The 16012-nt window shown below is 52.0% G+C and overlaps 3 protein-coding genes across 3 annotated transcripts in view; 1 reads left to right on the plus strand and 2 right to left on the minus strand.

Annotated features, from left to right (window-relative positions):
* Nucleotides 1-580: 580 nt before the first annotated feature.
* Nucleotides 581-4386, minus strand: LOC106116302 (la-related protein CG11505-like). Its single transcript, XM_013310083.1, has 10 exons — nucleotides 4343-4386; nucleotides 4088-4243; nucleotides 3924-4007; nucleotides 3645-3844; nucleotides 3496-3572; nucleotides 2922-3110; nucleotides 2588-2645; nucleotides 2316-2471; nucleotides 2154-2244; nucleotides 581-1961 (listed from the first exon to the last, which is right to left on the minus strand). The coding sequence occupies exons 3-10, from the start codon at nucleotides 3937-3939 to the stop codon at nucleotides 1834-1836; spliced, it is 915 nt and encodes a 304-aa protein (XP_013165537.1). The 5' UTR covers nucleotides 3940-4007; nucleotides 4088-4243; nucleotides 4343-4386; the 3' UTR covers nucleotides 581-1833.
* On the minus strand, nucleotides 4065-12144 carry LOC106114779 (bromodomain and WD repeat-containing protein). The gene is made up of 25 exons (XM_013308101.1): nucleotides 11977-12144; nucleotides 11834-11892; nucleotides 11728-11757; nucleotides 11540-11599; nucleotides 10585-10861; nucleotides 10238-10389; nucleotides 9943-10158; nucleotides 9620-9874; nucleotides 9316-9549; nucleotides 9085-9237; nucleotides 8795-8990; nucleotides 8379-8718; nucleotides 8126-8291; nucleotides 7860-8041; nucleotides 7457-7546; nucleotides 7127-7388; nucleotides 6719-6808; nucleotides 6155-6627; nucleotides 5836-6088; nucleotides 5523-5656; nucleotides 5263-5359; nucleotides 5043-5163; nucleotides 4800-4951; nucleotides 4343-4538; nucleotides 4065-4243 (listed from the first exon to the last, which is right to left on the minus strand). The coding sequence occupies exons 1-25, from the start codon at nucleotides 12011-12013 to the stop codon at nucleotides 4065-4067; spliced, it is 4404 nt and encodes a 1467-aa protein (XP_013163555.1). The 5' UTR covers nucleotides 12014-12144.
* Nucleotides 12145-12473: 329 nt separating this feature from the next.
* LOC106114788 (E3 ubiquitin-protein ligase RFWD2) overlaps nucleotides 12474-16012 on the plus strand; it is a 4151-nt gene continuing 612 nt past the window's right edge. The window contains exons 1-7 of the mRNA XM_013308107.1: nucleotides 12474-12804; nucleotides 13426-13993; nucleotides 14073-14181; nucleotides 14260-14387; nucleotides 14479-14695; nucleotides 14783-15090; nucleotides 15184-16011. Of these exons, the coding sequence (XP_013163561.1) occupies nucleotides 13436-13993; nucleotides 14073-14181; nucleotides 14260-14387; nucleotides 14479-14695; nucleotides 14783-15090; nucleotides 15184-16011 (2148 nt within the window). The 5' untranslated portion in view covers nucleotides 12474-12804; nucleotides 13426-13435. The remainder of the gene's footprint in view (nucleotides 12805-13425; nucleotides 13994-14072; nucleotides 14182-14259; nucleotides 14388-14478; nucleotides 14696-14782; nucleotides 15091-15183; nucleotide 16012) is intronic.

The following is a 16012-nucleotide window of genomic DNA, read 5'->3' on the forward strand; positions in this document are numbered from 1 at the left end:
TCATTTACAGTACAAAATTACATTTGCTAAATCAATTCTCGTTTAGTTGTCACACTGAAATATTTTAGTAAACGCAAAATATAGAAGATTTCCTTACAAATTAAATCATAAACTAAAACTTATATACAGATAAAATAAAATGAGCAAGTTTCTACAATCTATGTATTTAGATGGACAAATATTAAATAAAAACTTGTCTAGTAATTATATATAGCACATTATGTATTACATAACAAACATTGATAGTAGAGATCATTTTTTACATCAACATTTTGTTTTACGTCAGTATAAATAATATTTTGATGACTCCTACATACACTAACATAAGCCCCAAATTTTATTCATTTTATGTTTTTTAAATTAACTTCATAAGTACTCATTTTTGTTTTTTTTATATCATAAGGTGGCAAACGAGCGAGCGGCCACATGAAATCGCTGAAATAGCGAAGTGACTGTTGCCCATAGACATACGCTGTTACATATGCGTTGCCTACCTTTAATCGACGGAGGAGAGGATGCACAGAAAGAAAATATTTTACCTTCCCATGCATCCTCTCACCTGGAAAGTCCCCTTTCACTTCCTATCCTTTCCTTATAAGAAAAAGGGTGGGAAGGGAAGGAGGACTAAACTAGGCCTCTGGGAGGCAAGTTACTGTTGCTTTAAATTACTTAAAAAATGTATATTTCAAACATAAGATAGTTTACATAGGAGCCATAGATTTGTAACTTTTCAGTTATGTTCTAATATTTTACATTATGTTATTTCTTTAATTGCCTTTGAAACAACATTGACTATGTCATCATAGTCAACTTCTATAGTTTCGAAACAAAACAAAATATAGACATGTACATGATATTTGAACTTTTAAGTCAGTTGTCAGTCTTATTGCATTTCATATTAAAACATAAGCTGGTATTAAAGTTAAGCTGATCATCACACCTGATAGACAAAATCTTTCTACTTCTAGAAATCATTCAATGATAGCTACGAGTTATTCTAAAATATTTTATAGAAGTTGTAATATTGTGTAACTCTAAAATCACCTTTAAAATAATACAGTTGAATCTGGATATGTCAGTGTAGTTAGATTTAGAACAGACAACTTACGTAAGCGAGAAATTCGATTTAGACAGACGCCTAAATACTAGATAAATTTTAGGGTTCCTTGAACTCTCGCTTATCCAGTTATAGATATAAGAAAAACGTACCATTTCAAATTAACATATTTGTTGTTGTATGACTTTATGAATATCATTTGTTAAGTACAAGAGGTTTTGCGTCTTACAGCATATATGTCTGAAAAACAAATTTAAATCATGTTCTATTCAAACTCAGTTTTGACTGTCTTTTAGATATTTGAAGATTATTTTGTAATATAAAAAACATTTGCCGCCAACAATTTTTGCATTATTTGCTGTCAAAAACACCTTAAAATTATGATAATTGAGTTACTAACAATTGCAATATTTTCACAACACTATTAAGTTCATAATTGTACATCAACTATGTTACATCATTCGGGTATCTTCATTCACTGGTCACTTATCCAACTCAAGATCTACATCACTACATTTCCACAACATCCAGCTCCTATTGACCTCTTTGTCTCTAGTATAGTGTCACTATCACATGTCTTCATTCACTGGACACACTTTGGCAACAACACTTTACAATACTATAAAAGGCGTCCAGTTTATATTGATTCTTTTCCTAGTATTACACTGTCACTGTGACATGTCTTCACACATTGGTCAGGCACCCAGCTCCAGCGGAGCCCCCTGCTACTGCCGCTGTTATCGCAGGGGGCTCCAGCTGAAGAGGTTGGCCATACTTCAGTTGCCCAGTAGACCGCGTGCCTTGGCAGTCAGCTTGCGCACGCGTCCCCGCGACGATATCGACACCGGACCCCCGGAACCCGCTGAACCTCCCGACCCGGAACCCCCGGACACGCCCGCGTCACCTGTAATATTGAAAAGAAAATTATAAATAAAACACAAAGAATTTAAATGAGCTAAGGAACTACAAATCGCAATTTAAACTACATACGCGCAAAAAGCCACTTTATTTTTATGAAATTTGATTTTTTTTATCATTGTTTTAATAAATTTTATTTTTACTAGTACTATATATAAAGTAAGATGTAAATACTGACCGTGTCCGTTGTGCGCGTCGTGTGAATGCGCGTGCGCATGTCCGTTGAAGTAGTTGTGGTCGCTCGTGTGCGCCGCTGTGGAGCTCGCACCCTGCACAACACAATAACAATCAGTCTACTGGCGCAGTCACAGTGGTCATGTGTCATGTGACGTCATGTCACCTGTGTCGCATGTCGCTGTCTGCGGCGCGCGAGCTGATGCTGATGCCGCTGGTGGTGATGGTGGTGCGGCAGACGCTTGCTGATCGCAGCTATGGAGTCCTCCTCGCTGTCCTCGTTGTAGCGACGAGGACTGCGGCGCGTGCGCAGCGACACGCTCTGCAATACACGAGATTGTTAGATGTGAAGAAGTTTGCATACAAAGAGATTGTTATACAAACAATATTAGATATACACAATGTAGTTCAATAACAATGTGTAGATGTGACACTCACCCTGGCGTGTCCACGTCGCGATGGTCCCGCCACCTCCTCGCTTTCCTCCTGTCTTTGTCTACATGCACACAAACATACATCAATAAATACACACAGTTTTACATCTAATGTGTTAATGGTCAACATTTTTCTGTATAGGACAAACATTTTTTACAATACAAAATAGTATGTGAACATGGAGTCCATGTTCAGATATTATATCAGAATAAAATGCAACTTTCTTTTTGTTACGACCCCCAAAGTTGGCAAAATTATTATACAACCCCCTGCGTACACTTAAACAACATTGACCCCCCGGGGGTCTCAACGTATAGTTGGATGTGTGTATGGTGACCTGTACAGCAGCAGCGGCGCGTCATCATCAGTAGAGTACCGCGGCCGGTATGAGCGATCTGACTCGTAGCGTCGCCCGGAGCGCCGCGACCCCGAGCTGCCCGACGCGGAGCCCGACCCTGACGCGGAGCCCGACCCCGAGCACGAATCCGACGACGAACACGACGCGGACGTGAACCGCTCGCGAACACTGACAAACACATATAAATATACCTTAGTCATCGACATATTATCATATTTATAGTATAACTAGCTGTCACCCGCGACTCCGGCCGCGTAGATATATAAAAAATAATTAAATGACGATTGATCAGTTATCGACCGGAGATGAAAAATGATTAAATTACTAAAATGGCTATTAAAAAGGGTTTAAATAAGGGTTGATCGTAGAAGGGTGAATACTCAATATGCTCACAAAATTTCATGAGAATCGGTCAAGACGTTTCGGAGGAGTATGGGAACGACAAATTGTGACACGAGAATGTTATATATAAGATAATGGAACAGTATCTTTTGTGTTTATTATAGTTTGAACTCAATAGATATGTGCATAAGTTTGCATATTGTGTGGTTACCGTTTGTGAGGGCGACGTGTGCGGCGACCCGCGCTGCTGTCCGAGCTGCGTCTGCGTACACGTTTGCGTTGCGTCCTCTGTACAACATATCACATCTATCAAATGTCTCATGACACACACACACATGACACTCATGCCACAATACTCACGTGCAGCTGCGGCGGTTCGTACGTGAGTTCAACCTCGTCGTCCGCCAGCTCCTCCTCCAACACCTCGATGTGTGACCGCTCCGAGCCGCGCCCCGACCCCGCCTCACCCTCGGACACGCCCCCGGACTCCGCCCCCGCGCCCGCCTCCACATCAGACGCGCCATCCGAGTCAGACATCGTACCGTTCGCCACCGATTCTTCTGGAAAAACATTTATCATTGTTTAAATATAAAGATATGCGTGAATCGAGTAAATTTAGTCCCATATAAGATGACGTACCTGTCGAGAAAAGCATGGGGGCGTGGCTTGTGGAGGGGGCGGGCTCCGCGCTGTGCGTCTTGCTCTTCTTGCCCACGCCTTTGCCTTGAAGTAGAACAAATCTAGTAAAGTATATAATTCTACAGAGGACAAGATAATAAATTAGAATGTAGATATATATTTACCCTTGTGGTTGGCGAGTGGCGGGGTGTCGTTGTCAGAGGGATGCGTGTGCGCGTGCACGCGGCGCGACGTGGCCGCGAGGGGCTCCGACTCCGAGCTGGCGCTGCGCCCCGCACCCCGCACCTCCTCCTCCTCCGAGGACTTGTCTCGCACACTCTCTGACATACAAACAACAATTTTATATCATCATTTATTTTACAAATTTGTATGTATGTTTCGTTGTAAGACAGCACGTGTGTGTGTGTGTGTGTGTGTACCGTTGCGCGCGAGTCGTGCAGCGCGTCGCGTGTGTCGTGCTGCGCGTCGCGTGCGTCGTGCACTGCGCGAGCGCGTGCCGGCGTGCTGGGCGCGCGTCGTGCTGCGCGTGGAGCTGCGCGTGCGGCAGCACTCCATGCTGACGCGCGCCCACAACGCCTCGAACAGTGACGACAGCCGCACGGTCATAGAGTAGATCTACGTCATACATATAAATATCTTACTGTCATCAACAGATATCTCATTGCTTTCGGCAAATATCACAACAAAACGGCTAAATGTTAAATTTATTAATTAAAAAAGTAAGAAATTGCTACAAGAGCTCAGGTCATAAGTTACAAAATGGACGAGTTTTAGAAGTAAGAACATTTTTGGTTACCGGTAACCCTTTAAGCTGGTAAACACCTCGTCAATGTGATAAAAGCGTTAAGATAGACAGATTGGAGATAAGATACGCACTCTGCTGCGCTTGTTGGTGTTGTAGAGGCGGCTGTTGGAGAAGACGAGGCGCAGGTCTCGCGCGAAGTGTTCAGCGCGCGTGTACACGCCGCCGCTCAGCCGCGCCCGCACAGTGCCCAGGTCCATCGGAGTGCGCACCACGCGCTGGTAGTCTGCACATACATACATACATACATAAGCTTTAAGTTAACACAGGTAGTAGGAAAGTAAAAATGTAGAAGAGAGTAATGAGGTGGGGGTTACCAGGTGCCTGGTGCGGGCTGACCGGCTGGCGGAAGGGCTCTGCATCAGCGGAGGCGCTCAGCTCGTTGAGCAGCTCCGTGCATGCGGACACCCAGCGCGACCCGCCGCTGCTCGCTCTCTTCTGCAACACAACACCATCAACATACATCCATCTTCTTGTGTGTAATTGTCACTTGTATGTATGTGTGTGTGTGTGTGTGTGTGTGTGTGTGTGTGTGACCTTGGTGAGTGCGGCGGCGAGGGGCTCGTCATCAGAGGACTGGTATGCGGCGGCCAGCTCGTGGTACTTGCCCACCACGTCCACATTGCGCCAGTTGCTGTAACACACAATATAATAAACCTATTTCATGGTTCAAAAGTCAAGAACTTGATTTGTAATACTGGATTGGAAGTTCCGCCATGTTCCTATGTGTTTATCCTATCTTCTTACTGTGAAGGAGAACATCTTGATAGGTGTTCCTAATAAGATTTGTCGTGTACCTGATGATGTGCAGCAGCAGGTCAGTGACGAGACGCGCTTGTCTCACAATGGGCGAGTGCGGCTCGTTGAAGCGCTCCGCATTGCTGGCGATGCAGCGCACGTCGAACTGCGCCGCCGCCGCGCGTCTGTAGTACTGCACATACATACATACATACATACATACATACACATAAACAATGCTTCTTACAACGTGCTCCTTCAAGCAGGATGGTTTTTTATATCAAAGTGGCAAATACACTGAAAAAATGTTTCGGAAGGTAAAACAACACTCGTGAGAGTGGTAGTTGTAATGAGTTGATGTTGTCCACTGACCAGGTTTTCGAAGCGCGCTCTGATAGTGGAGAGGTCCACCGGGTAGGGCACGAGGCGGGCGTATGTGGGGTAGCGCTGCAGGTCTACCGGCGCGGCGAAGGGCTCGGCGGCGGACAGCGACATGGCGAGCGCGAGATGTCGCGCGATGTGCCGGCACGCACCCGCCGCCCACTCGTGTGTCTCCGCGCGCCGCAGCGCCCCCGCCAGCTCCGAGCTCAGCACCGGCACCGCGCCCCCAGCCTCCGCCGGCAGTCTGCACCTCACACCACGTCACATCACACACCTCTCTACACACATTGCATACAAACAGTAGCTGTACCTTTGCGGGTCCACAGGCTCGAGGTCCCAGGGCGAGAGGCGCTCCACCTCGCCGTTGTCCCAGCGCACGCGCAGCGACAGGAAGTGCGCGGCCGCCTCGCGCGCCCACCGCCGCGCCCCCGCCTCGCCCGCGCCCGCGCCCACACCCGCCTCCTCCTCCTCCTCCGAGTCCGCGGCCCCCGTGCGCTCCAGCACGATGCCGGTCCACCAGGAGTCGTCTATCATGCAGCGGAATCTGTCCCCCGGGCCCCACCTGCGCTCCACCGCGGCGTCGTACTGCTGCTTCAGCACGAGGAAGTCTATCACGTCGGGCATGTCGTGGTAGCGCACGGTGAAGGTGCGTCCCCCCCTTGCTGCCCCCGCGCCCCCCGCCCCCGTCCCGCTGGTCGGCAGCGAGCTCGCCAGGCGCAGGCTGACCACACGCGGGGGCTTTATCACGTACTTCATGCCGACCACCTTCACCGACTCGCACTCCTGTAACAACACAATACACATATTACTTTATTTATCATTTCCCGACTGCATCCTGTTACATTTAGAAAAGTTAAATATATGAGAGACTCACGTATATATGCATCCTGTCCCAGGGCTTGTCGCGAGAGTTGATCTTGTACACGTCCTTCTCCGCCACCGCCTCGAAGTACCGCTGGTGACCCTGCACCACCAACATACACATCAGACAGATAGACAAACTACTTCATGTGCTAACCATTATATCTAGCATCTTGTAAGTAACTAAGTTTATATTGAAATTAGTCCTTCGAGCAGGATTTATCTTATTTTGTATGGATGGATGCTTTTTAAAAGATTTCATGAAATTTGACACAGATGTAGAATATCATTTGAAATAATTAATAACCTACTAAGCTTAATACCGCGCTAACGAAGTCGCGTGCGACACCTTGTAAGAAATAGAGTAGGCAAATATTTATCTATTTAGTGATATCTCATACAAGTCAGGATAGTGACCGACCAGTCTGAAGTACATGAGGTGGTCGCCCATCTGGGGCTGGTAGGGCGCCTTGCGCGGAGACACCGCCGTCAGCCACTCCCCCACGCGGTACGCCTCCGGCAGCTCGCCCCCCGCACCCCCACCACTCGCCGCACCCCCCGCACCGCCCGCCTGCTCAGCCGGCTCGGCGACACCGCTCGCACCGCCGCCATCGGCCGCACTTGCGAGTCCGCTCTGAGCGGTGGTAGCGACGCGTTTTGTTGTCGTAGTACTGGGACTGTACCTGTAACATATTGTTAACTTAATACAACTCTAACAATTGCTTAACTTTTTGTCCGAAAGAATACGAACCTGGCGGTGGGCTGTGGCCTGCGACGTGCGCGTGCGGGCGGAGCCAGCGCCGGCCCCGCCTCCCAGTCCGAGTACTGCGATGACGATGAACTGATAAAAAACATACAGTTACAACTCTATACCCTTGTGATAGAGTTTAATTTGCCTTGTTTATATATGAATACGTCTCAAATGGAACTCACTCGTCGGTATTCCCTGGCGCGCGTAAGCTACTGAGAGACATCTCATATTAATATACGTGATATTTGAATAATGAATAGATGACAGAGATACGATATTAATAGAGTTTGAATGAACTCACTTTGTGGTAACGATCACTTCCGGACGTATGCTAGTGACAATAAATAATATAATTAAATTAGTGGTGTGCAGTGTGTGGTGGGTGAGGAGAGTGGGCAGGTACCTGTCGGTGCAGAGCGCGTGTGCGCGTGCTCGTGCTCTTGCGCGTGCATCAGGAGGGCGGCGCGTGCGCGAGGCGGCGGAGCGCGAGGAGTGCTCGCTGCCCGAGGTGCCCTCCAGCCGCACGCTCGAGTCCGACGTCTCGCTAGAACTCTCCGACGACGGGGACTCCTCCACGCGCATCATCTGACACACACACACAGACATATAGATTCATACAACACGTGATAGTGTGCGTGCGTGCGTGCGCGTGTGTGTGCGTGTACGTACAGCGGGCGTGGGTCGTATGGCGGGCGGGGGTTGGGGCGGGGCGCGCGCGGAGCGGGGGCGGCGGCCGGGGCGGCGCGCGGGTCCGTCGGGCGCGGTGCTGATCATGACCGGGCGGCGCCGCATCTCGCGCCAGTACCACGCGCTCTCCCACTCGTTCATCTCGCAACTAACAAACATCAGTACATGCTTAAATTAAAGCTGTTCTGCGCGCCTGTCGGTCGACATTGTCTCATGTGTTATAAGGAGCCCTCACCTCGCCTGCTCGATCCTCTGTTTGACGGAGTCGGGCAGAGGGGGCACGAGGGGGCGCGTGCAGGGCGGCAGGTGGTCCTCGTCGCGCTGCCAGGAGCCGGCGGTGTGGCGCACTCCCTCGCCGCGCCAGGGGCCGAGCGGGGCGGGCGGGGCGCTGGGCGCGGCGGCGGGGGCGGTGCGCGGCAGCACGGGCCGCAGCGCCAGCCGCTCGCGCCCCGGCACCAGCCTTTGCAGCGCGGGCGCGTGCGGGGCGCCCTCCACGTCCACCAGGAAGGGCGGCGGCATCAGGTGCGGGGGCGTTTCCGTCTGCTCGTCCAGCGCTCCGCCCAGCGCGTCTCGCACTGCAAACAAACTCCAATGTTACTATGACAGTCGAGTCATGAATGGACGCAGCCGCGAGCGCGAGTGAGTACGTACCGAGCGGGCGGTAGTCAGTGTGGAAGAACAGCTCCGGGGGCAGCTGCCGCAGCAGGCGGTGTCCGAGGCCGAGGCCCAGCAGCAGCAGGTGGCCGTGCGAGTCGGACGCCGCCACGCTGCAGCCCGTACCCCACTTCGCGTCGAAGATGGCGCCGTCCCCCTGACCATCGATGCGGTTGTGAAACTTGGCCAGCACCTACACACATGCAAAAGCATCCTTTCTTACAGACGGCAACAGATATATAACTACTTCTTTCTCGCTTAGCGTGTATGTGAGTGGGAGAGCCGACCTCCCCCGCCTCCGCGTCCCACACGAACAGCTGGCCGTCGTGTCCGGCGGAGAGCAGCACGTGCGGCAGGAAGGGGTGCGCCTCCAGCACGTACGCCTCGTCCCGGTGTCCGCTCAGCACGCGCACCTGCCGGCACGTGCGCGAGCACCACACCTGCACCACACGCACACATTAGTGACGCTCACAGCTGTGTGCACCGCACACCTCGCACACACTGCGCGTCTCGCTCACCCGCACTGTGTTGTCGGAGACGGCGGTCATGACGTAGGCGTCGCTGCGGTCCCAGCACACCATGGTGACCTTAAGACGCTTGGTGTGGTCCTGCAGCAGGTGGTGGCGCCACTGCGTCGCATGCAGCGTCCACAGCGCCGCGCTGCCGTCCTTGCTCCCCGACACCAGGCGCAGCCCGCGGTGCGCCCAGGCCAGCGAGTCCACCGCGTCCCCGTGCACCGCCTGCTCCAGCACCTGCGCACGCGCACGCTCACCACCTCGTCCCCACCGTACAACGGTAGCGGCTGCAGGTATCATCACTCACCCTGCGCGGGCCCGCTGCCTCGACGTGGTAGATGCGCACGTGGTGGTCGGCGCTGCCGGCGGCGAGGAAGGCGCCCCCCGCGGACCAGGCGGCACAGATCATGTGGCAAGCGCCGGGCCTCATGCGCTCCACGAACTGCACCGGCTGCGACAGGAACTGCCCGTCCGCCGCGCATGTCCAGAACGCCACCGAGCCGTCCGTCGACGTGGAGGCGAGCCACCGCACGTCGCCGTGCGCCGCCGCCGACCAGTGCACCTGCGCGCACACACACATGTAGAGCGGATGCAGAGGACGGAACGCGGCGGCGAGGTGCGCGTGCTCACCGAGGTGATGGTGCCGGCGTGCGCGTGCAGCACGGCGCGCGGGGCGCCGGTGGCGAGGCACCAGACGCGCACGAGGCGCTCCACGGAGCCGGCGGCGAGCAGCGCGCCGTCCGGCGACACGCACACGTCCGTGATCTCCGCGCCCGCACCGCGCAGCGTGCTCAGCAGCCGCCCGTCCAGCGCGCACCACACCTTCACCAGCAGGTCGTCCGCACCCTGCTCACATACACGTCCAATTATAAACCTTCGTATGCACACCTCCGCAGCGAGTGCGACATAGCGTAAATACACTAACAGTGACAACGTATCGTCCGGTGCAGTCGAAGACGAGGCAGTAGACGGCGGAGAGGTGACCCAGCGTGCGTCGCTGCAGCTGCAGGCCGGAGAGCAGCCGCGCGGGGAACACGCGCCCGCAGCCGCCCAGCTCGCGCCGCACCAGCCGCCGCACTGACACACAACATTCCCACAACTCACACCAGGCAAGGAGTTTCACAAAACAACACAAAATTGAATACTATATTTTAAAATATTATCGAATTGTAACGTAATGTAAAGTAATATATAAATGGAATTTCTGGCCTTTGATAAAGAGGTACACTGTGTGATAGTAGCCATAATAGTTTAATAATAAAATAAAGTTACCGAGAGAATGATCCGGCTTGTGCATGGAGTACTTAGGTTTCGGTCTGACCAGAGACTCGCTGAGCAGAGACAAGCGCGCTCGGAGTCTCATCTGCGGCTCACTGGCCACGCTGCTCGCACTGGCCACACCGGCCACGCCGATAGCGGCGGCGGGGGTGGCCACTGCTGTACTGCTCGGGTTGCCATTGGTGGCCAGGGCGCCGCTGCTGGCCAGCTGCAGCGCGCGCTCGCACACCGCCGCCAGCCGCCGCCACGACATGTCATTGTGTTGTGCCGCCTGAGTAAAATGCAAGAAAAACCTATTCTAACTACAATCAGTTTAAATTCTCTGAATAAATAATTAACAAAATAATAAACTGATGAAAAATTGGTTTTATGCTAAGTTGATGTTATGTTTTAGTTTAAGTTTGTAAATAAAATAGATACGAGTCAGTTCATGGTAGAATTATTTAATGTTATTACATACGTAGTGATGTTTAATTTTTAGTTCTTACTTTTTTCTTTTTAATTTTAAAACAAAGATAAAATCTTAAATGGTTAAAAGAATGATTCTAAATTCGGCGCCATTGGTTCGACGGCCATTGAGTCGTGACGACAGCGACGGAGAGCCAATACCGATAGAGATCGAGCGCTGACTCGGGTTAGAGCGAGATGCAACACAGCGAAAACCGTACGAAAGTAAAGGATAGTTGCTTCACACATTACGAGTTGTTAGAATCCTGATGCATGATTAACATTTTTTTCTTAAATTAAGTGAAAAACTTAATTTTTATCAATGAATGGTCATATAAGTATTTTTCTCGTATTTCCACCATATTTTCACGTTCATTTTCGTATAGGACACGATATAAGAAATATTCCGATTTCACAACATTTTTACTATTTCCCTTGTTATAAGCGAGTTCAAAATGATAATAAACAGCTGTTTTAGTAAACAAAATTATAATACACTGACCAATTCATCGTAAGACTGCGTGTGTTCGTTGCCCTCCCAGTCGAGCCGTCTGGGCAGCACCTGCAACAGCGCGGAAGTGTAAAACTTTTCAGTAAACTTTCAGCGAGTTTGACAGCCGTAGCCACGTGCGTTTGCGATCAAAACAACACTAAGCTTCAAACCCGGCACTAGGAAAAGCTCAGACTTACCTCTACGCGCTCGAGCTCTTTCAGTAAAGTCTGCGGAGTAAAAAGTCTCCGTTAGTATTTTTAACACTTGATTTATTATAAACAATAGTATTAGAATCATATTTACCTTCGCAGTCTCCTTCAGAGGGCCCCCGGAGAGAAATTTCGCTATCAGAAAGTAGAGTTCTGAAACCGGGAAGGCTAACGTTACTCGACCTCACACTCGAGACACTCTCAATATCTAGCTTATTTTTGAAGCACTAGACTCACCGGGAACGACATTGGCCTCCTCGTTAGATTCCTCCATAATCCTAGTTTTTATATATGTGGTCAATTATCACCTTACATATCACAAATACACGAAAAATCTAACAAACATTTCATTCCGAATATTACATTGTTGACGAAAGATAATGCACCTACTGTAATAATAGCAAAATGGCGTTTGCTACATGGATAAAACAGCACTCGAGGGTTGGGTCAGCCATGTTTGTTTGTTGTACTCTATTGATAATAGATGGAGCTATTTAAACTTGAAAGAAGGCTGTGACAGATTGCAACAAAAGGGCAAAAAATTGCAGCATGTGATGGCATTCATTTAAATCAGAAATATAATTATATATCAAAAGTGGCTATATTAACATAATATGAGCCAACAAAATGATAAAACAAAGTAATTAAGCACATTTTTAATATCAAAAGTCTTCACGTCGCGTTTTCAAGTTTTTTTTTCAGTAGCAATTTTTGGCAATGTTGATTTTGATTGACGGCAATACCAAAAAACATCAAAATCTAAAAGAATTGACAAATTGGCATGTTGCTCGCTGATTGCTTCTTTTGCTTATTGCAAGTTTTTAACAAGAATATCAAGTTTTTAGTGATAAATCAACAAACTTTGTGTTAACTTCATATATTCACCCGAATATCTTATGTGAATTTCACTGTACACACATTATAGTGAACTGATAGCAGAGGGCGGAGGCTGTGCTAATGGTTGTATTTATGTGCAAAGATCTTGATTTAACGCGGCCTTATGGCCACCAAGAATTATTAGTATGCGGCTTCAACTATCTTCACAATATAATCATTGCTTAAATCGTAAGTACTTTTGTCTGTTAGAAAATTACAAGTAAGGTAAGTTTTATATGAGAATGAAGCAATCAATATTATGTTTCATATTGATTAACATCTAAATTTACCCTGGAATCTAAAGCAGGTCAACTGTATGCGTTTATGTTCTGTTTACGGTTGAAAGCATGTCAAAGGGACTGTTAGATTTTAGTATAAATAAATGAACATTGTGTTAATCCACGGTAATTTCTCTTTAATTTGTTTTCTGAATGGTGAAACACTATTACTCTAGGCATGTTGTTTTAAATTTGGATGGAAGAGTGTGGGAATTTGGTAGAGGTGGTGACACATAGCAAGGAGAAATATTCTCTATCTCTTCTTCTTCTCTGTCAAACATAAATGTTGTCTATCCATCTGCAATAGTGGATGTCTATGGGCAGTAGTCTATTTCAGTGTATTCTAGTGACTACATGCTACTAAAGATTTCAGAGCATTTGTGAATGTCAATCGCATTATAGGTGACAGTGAATTACTGACCTGAAGTACTTTCCAACACAGGTTTTTAATTAAAAAGTATAGCAAATTTTAACAATTTCTATCTCTCTTACAACATAAAACCATTGCTAAAATATATGATCATTGTGCTAGGGCAGCGGTAATGTCCGGCACAGCAGCAAGCGTGGGCGGCGCCGGCGCTGGCCCGGGAGGCGGCAGCGCAGCTCTGGGCGGCCTGGGCGGCTCGCTGGAGGACAAGGACTGTGAGCTGCTGTGCCCCGTCTGCTTCGAGCTGATCAACGAGGCGTACGTGACGCGCTGCGGCCACTCTTTCTGCTACGCCTGCATCGCCAAGTCGGTGGAGTTGCAGCGCCGTTGCCCCAAGTGCGGCGCCGCCCTCGCCTCGCGCGAGCACATCTTCCCCAACTTCCTGCTCAACGAGCTGGTGGCGCGGCGCAAGCTGCGAGCGCGGCCGGCGCCACCGACGGGCGAGGCGGCGGAGGGCGTGCGGTTGCGCGCGCTCGTGGCGGCGGAGGCGCGTCATCTGGGCCTGGCCGAGGTGGACGGAATGCTGGATGTGCTCACGCGGCGCAAGCGGCTGCTGCAGGCGGAGTCCGCCGCCGCGCAGCATCGCCTGCTCTATGAGTTCCTCTCGCAGCTACTGCGCCTGCGCCACCACCAGCTCGACCAGCTGGTGCGCGAGGCCACGCTCGTCAGATCGGTCAGTAACTTCGGAGCTTCCAAGGTATCACTTGTACTCGATGTAAAGAAGTGATATGACAGCGTTCCATTGCACGCAGGACTTGGATCAGGTGGGGCGCGTGCTGCGCGAGCTGAAAGCCGGCGCGCCGGAGTCCGAGCGGCCGCTCTCCCCGCACGCGCTCGACCACGCCTCCGAGCAGCAGGACTGTATGTACACTGCGCACAGGCGTGGCCAGGTCGCTACTGTGTCATAAGTGTGATACATCTCGTCACATTGTACCTCAGGTGCGGAGGAGCGGCGCGCGGAGGAGGAGGAGGAGAGCTTCGCGGGTGGTCCGGGCAGTGCGGCCGGGGGCGACGCGGTGGCCGCGCGCTGGCGCCGCCTCACCACGCACTTTGATGACTTCGTGCAGGTTAACACTAGATGCCGCCTACACAACGATGCAACCGTGCGAGGATGTTTGATTTTGTGGGCAATAGATGCGAATCATGGGTAAATTTCAGTGTTACTTGGCGCACCGCGCCGACGAGCTGTACTTCCCAGGCTCGAGCTCGGCCACGCCCACGCCGGGGCTGGGCCTCGTCCCTCCCGCACCGCCCGCCGCGCCCTCCGGCCCCGCGCCTACGCCCGCGCCCACCTCCGCGCCCTCCTCCGCCGCCAACGAGGGCGACGCGGTGCCGCAGCAAATGTCGTTCGAGTCGCGCGCAGCCAGCGCCGCAGGTCAGTGCACTGTATATATTATACTTATGAATGTTGTAGACGGCGAGTGGAGACCGGTTGTCTGAGGGAGCGGGTGGTATTTGGCAGGTGTGGGCGGGGGAGGCGGCGGGGGCGGGGGCGACCAGCGCGCGCCGGAGGGCGGGGAGGCTGTGACAGCGGCGAGCGGGGCAGGGTCGGGTGTGGGGGGCGCGGGCGCGGGCGCGGTGGAGCCCTGCGGCGGGCTGGAGGCGTTCCGCGCGGACCTGGCGGCGTTCACGCGGTACCGGGCGCTGCGGCCCCTCGCCACGCTCGCCTACTGCAGCGACGCCATCAACTACTCCACCATCGTGTCCACCATCGAGTTCGACAAGGACAACGAGTTCTTCGCCATCGCCGGCGTCACCAAGCGCATCAAGGTGCGTGGTGTGCAGTGTGGCTGTGCGTGTACGTGTATGTATGTGAGATAACGTGCGCATTCAGTCTGTGTGTTTGTGTGTGTGGGGGGGCAGGTGTTCGAGTTCGAGTCGGTGGTGCGCGACGCGGTGGACGTGCACTACCCGTGCGCGGAGATGCAGTGCGCGCACAAGGTGTCGTGCGTGTCGTGGAACGCGTACCACAAGCACGTGCTGGCGTCTGCGGACTACGAGGGCACGGTGAGCGTGTGGGACGCGGCGGCGGGCACGCGCACGCGCGCGCTGCAGGAGCACGACAAGCGCTGCTGGTCGGTGCACTTCAACCGCACCGACGTGCGCCTGCTGGCCTCCGGGTCGGACGACGCGCGCGTCAAGCTGTGGGCGCTCAACACGGAGCGCTCCGTCGCCACGCTCGAGGCCAAGTTCAACGTGTGCTGCGTGCGCTTCAACCCCGCCTCCTCCTGCCACCTCGCCTTCGGCAGCGCCGACCACTGCGTGCACTACTACGACCTGCGCGCGCCCCGCCTGCCGCTCGCCGTCTTCCGCGACCACCGCAAGGCCGTCTCCTACGTCAAGTTCCTAGACGCGCGCACGCTGCTCTCTGCCTCCACCGACTCGCAGCTGAAGCTGTGGCGCGTCGAGTCGCCGCGCTGCGTGCGCTCCTTCACCGGCCACGCTAACGAGAAGAACTTCGTGGGCCTCGCGACTGACGGCCGCTACCTCGCCTGCGGCTCCGAGAACAACTCGCTGTACGTGTACTACAGCGGCCTGTCGCGGCCTCTGCTCGTCTACAAGTTCGAGGCGCTGCGCGGCTTCCTGGAGCGCGAGCGTCGCGACGAGGAGCCCTCCGAGTTCGTGTCCGCCGTCTGCTGGCGCGCCGCCCCCGACCGCCCCGCGCTGCTCGCCGCCAACAGCCAGGGCACCA

This window comes from Papilio xuthus, unplaced genomic scaffold (genome assembly GCF_000836235.2).
Source record: "Papilio xuthus unplaced genomic scaffold, Pxut_1.1 DF829660.1, whole genome shotgun sequence".
In the NCBI taxonomy this organism is placed as follows: Eukaryota; Metazoa; Arthropoda; class Insecta; order Lepidoptera; family Papilionidae; genus Papilio; species Papilio xuthus.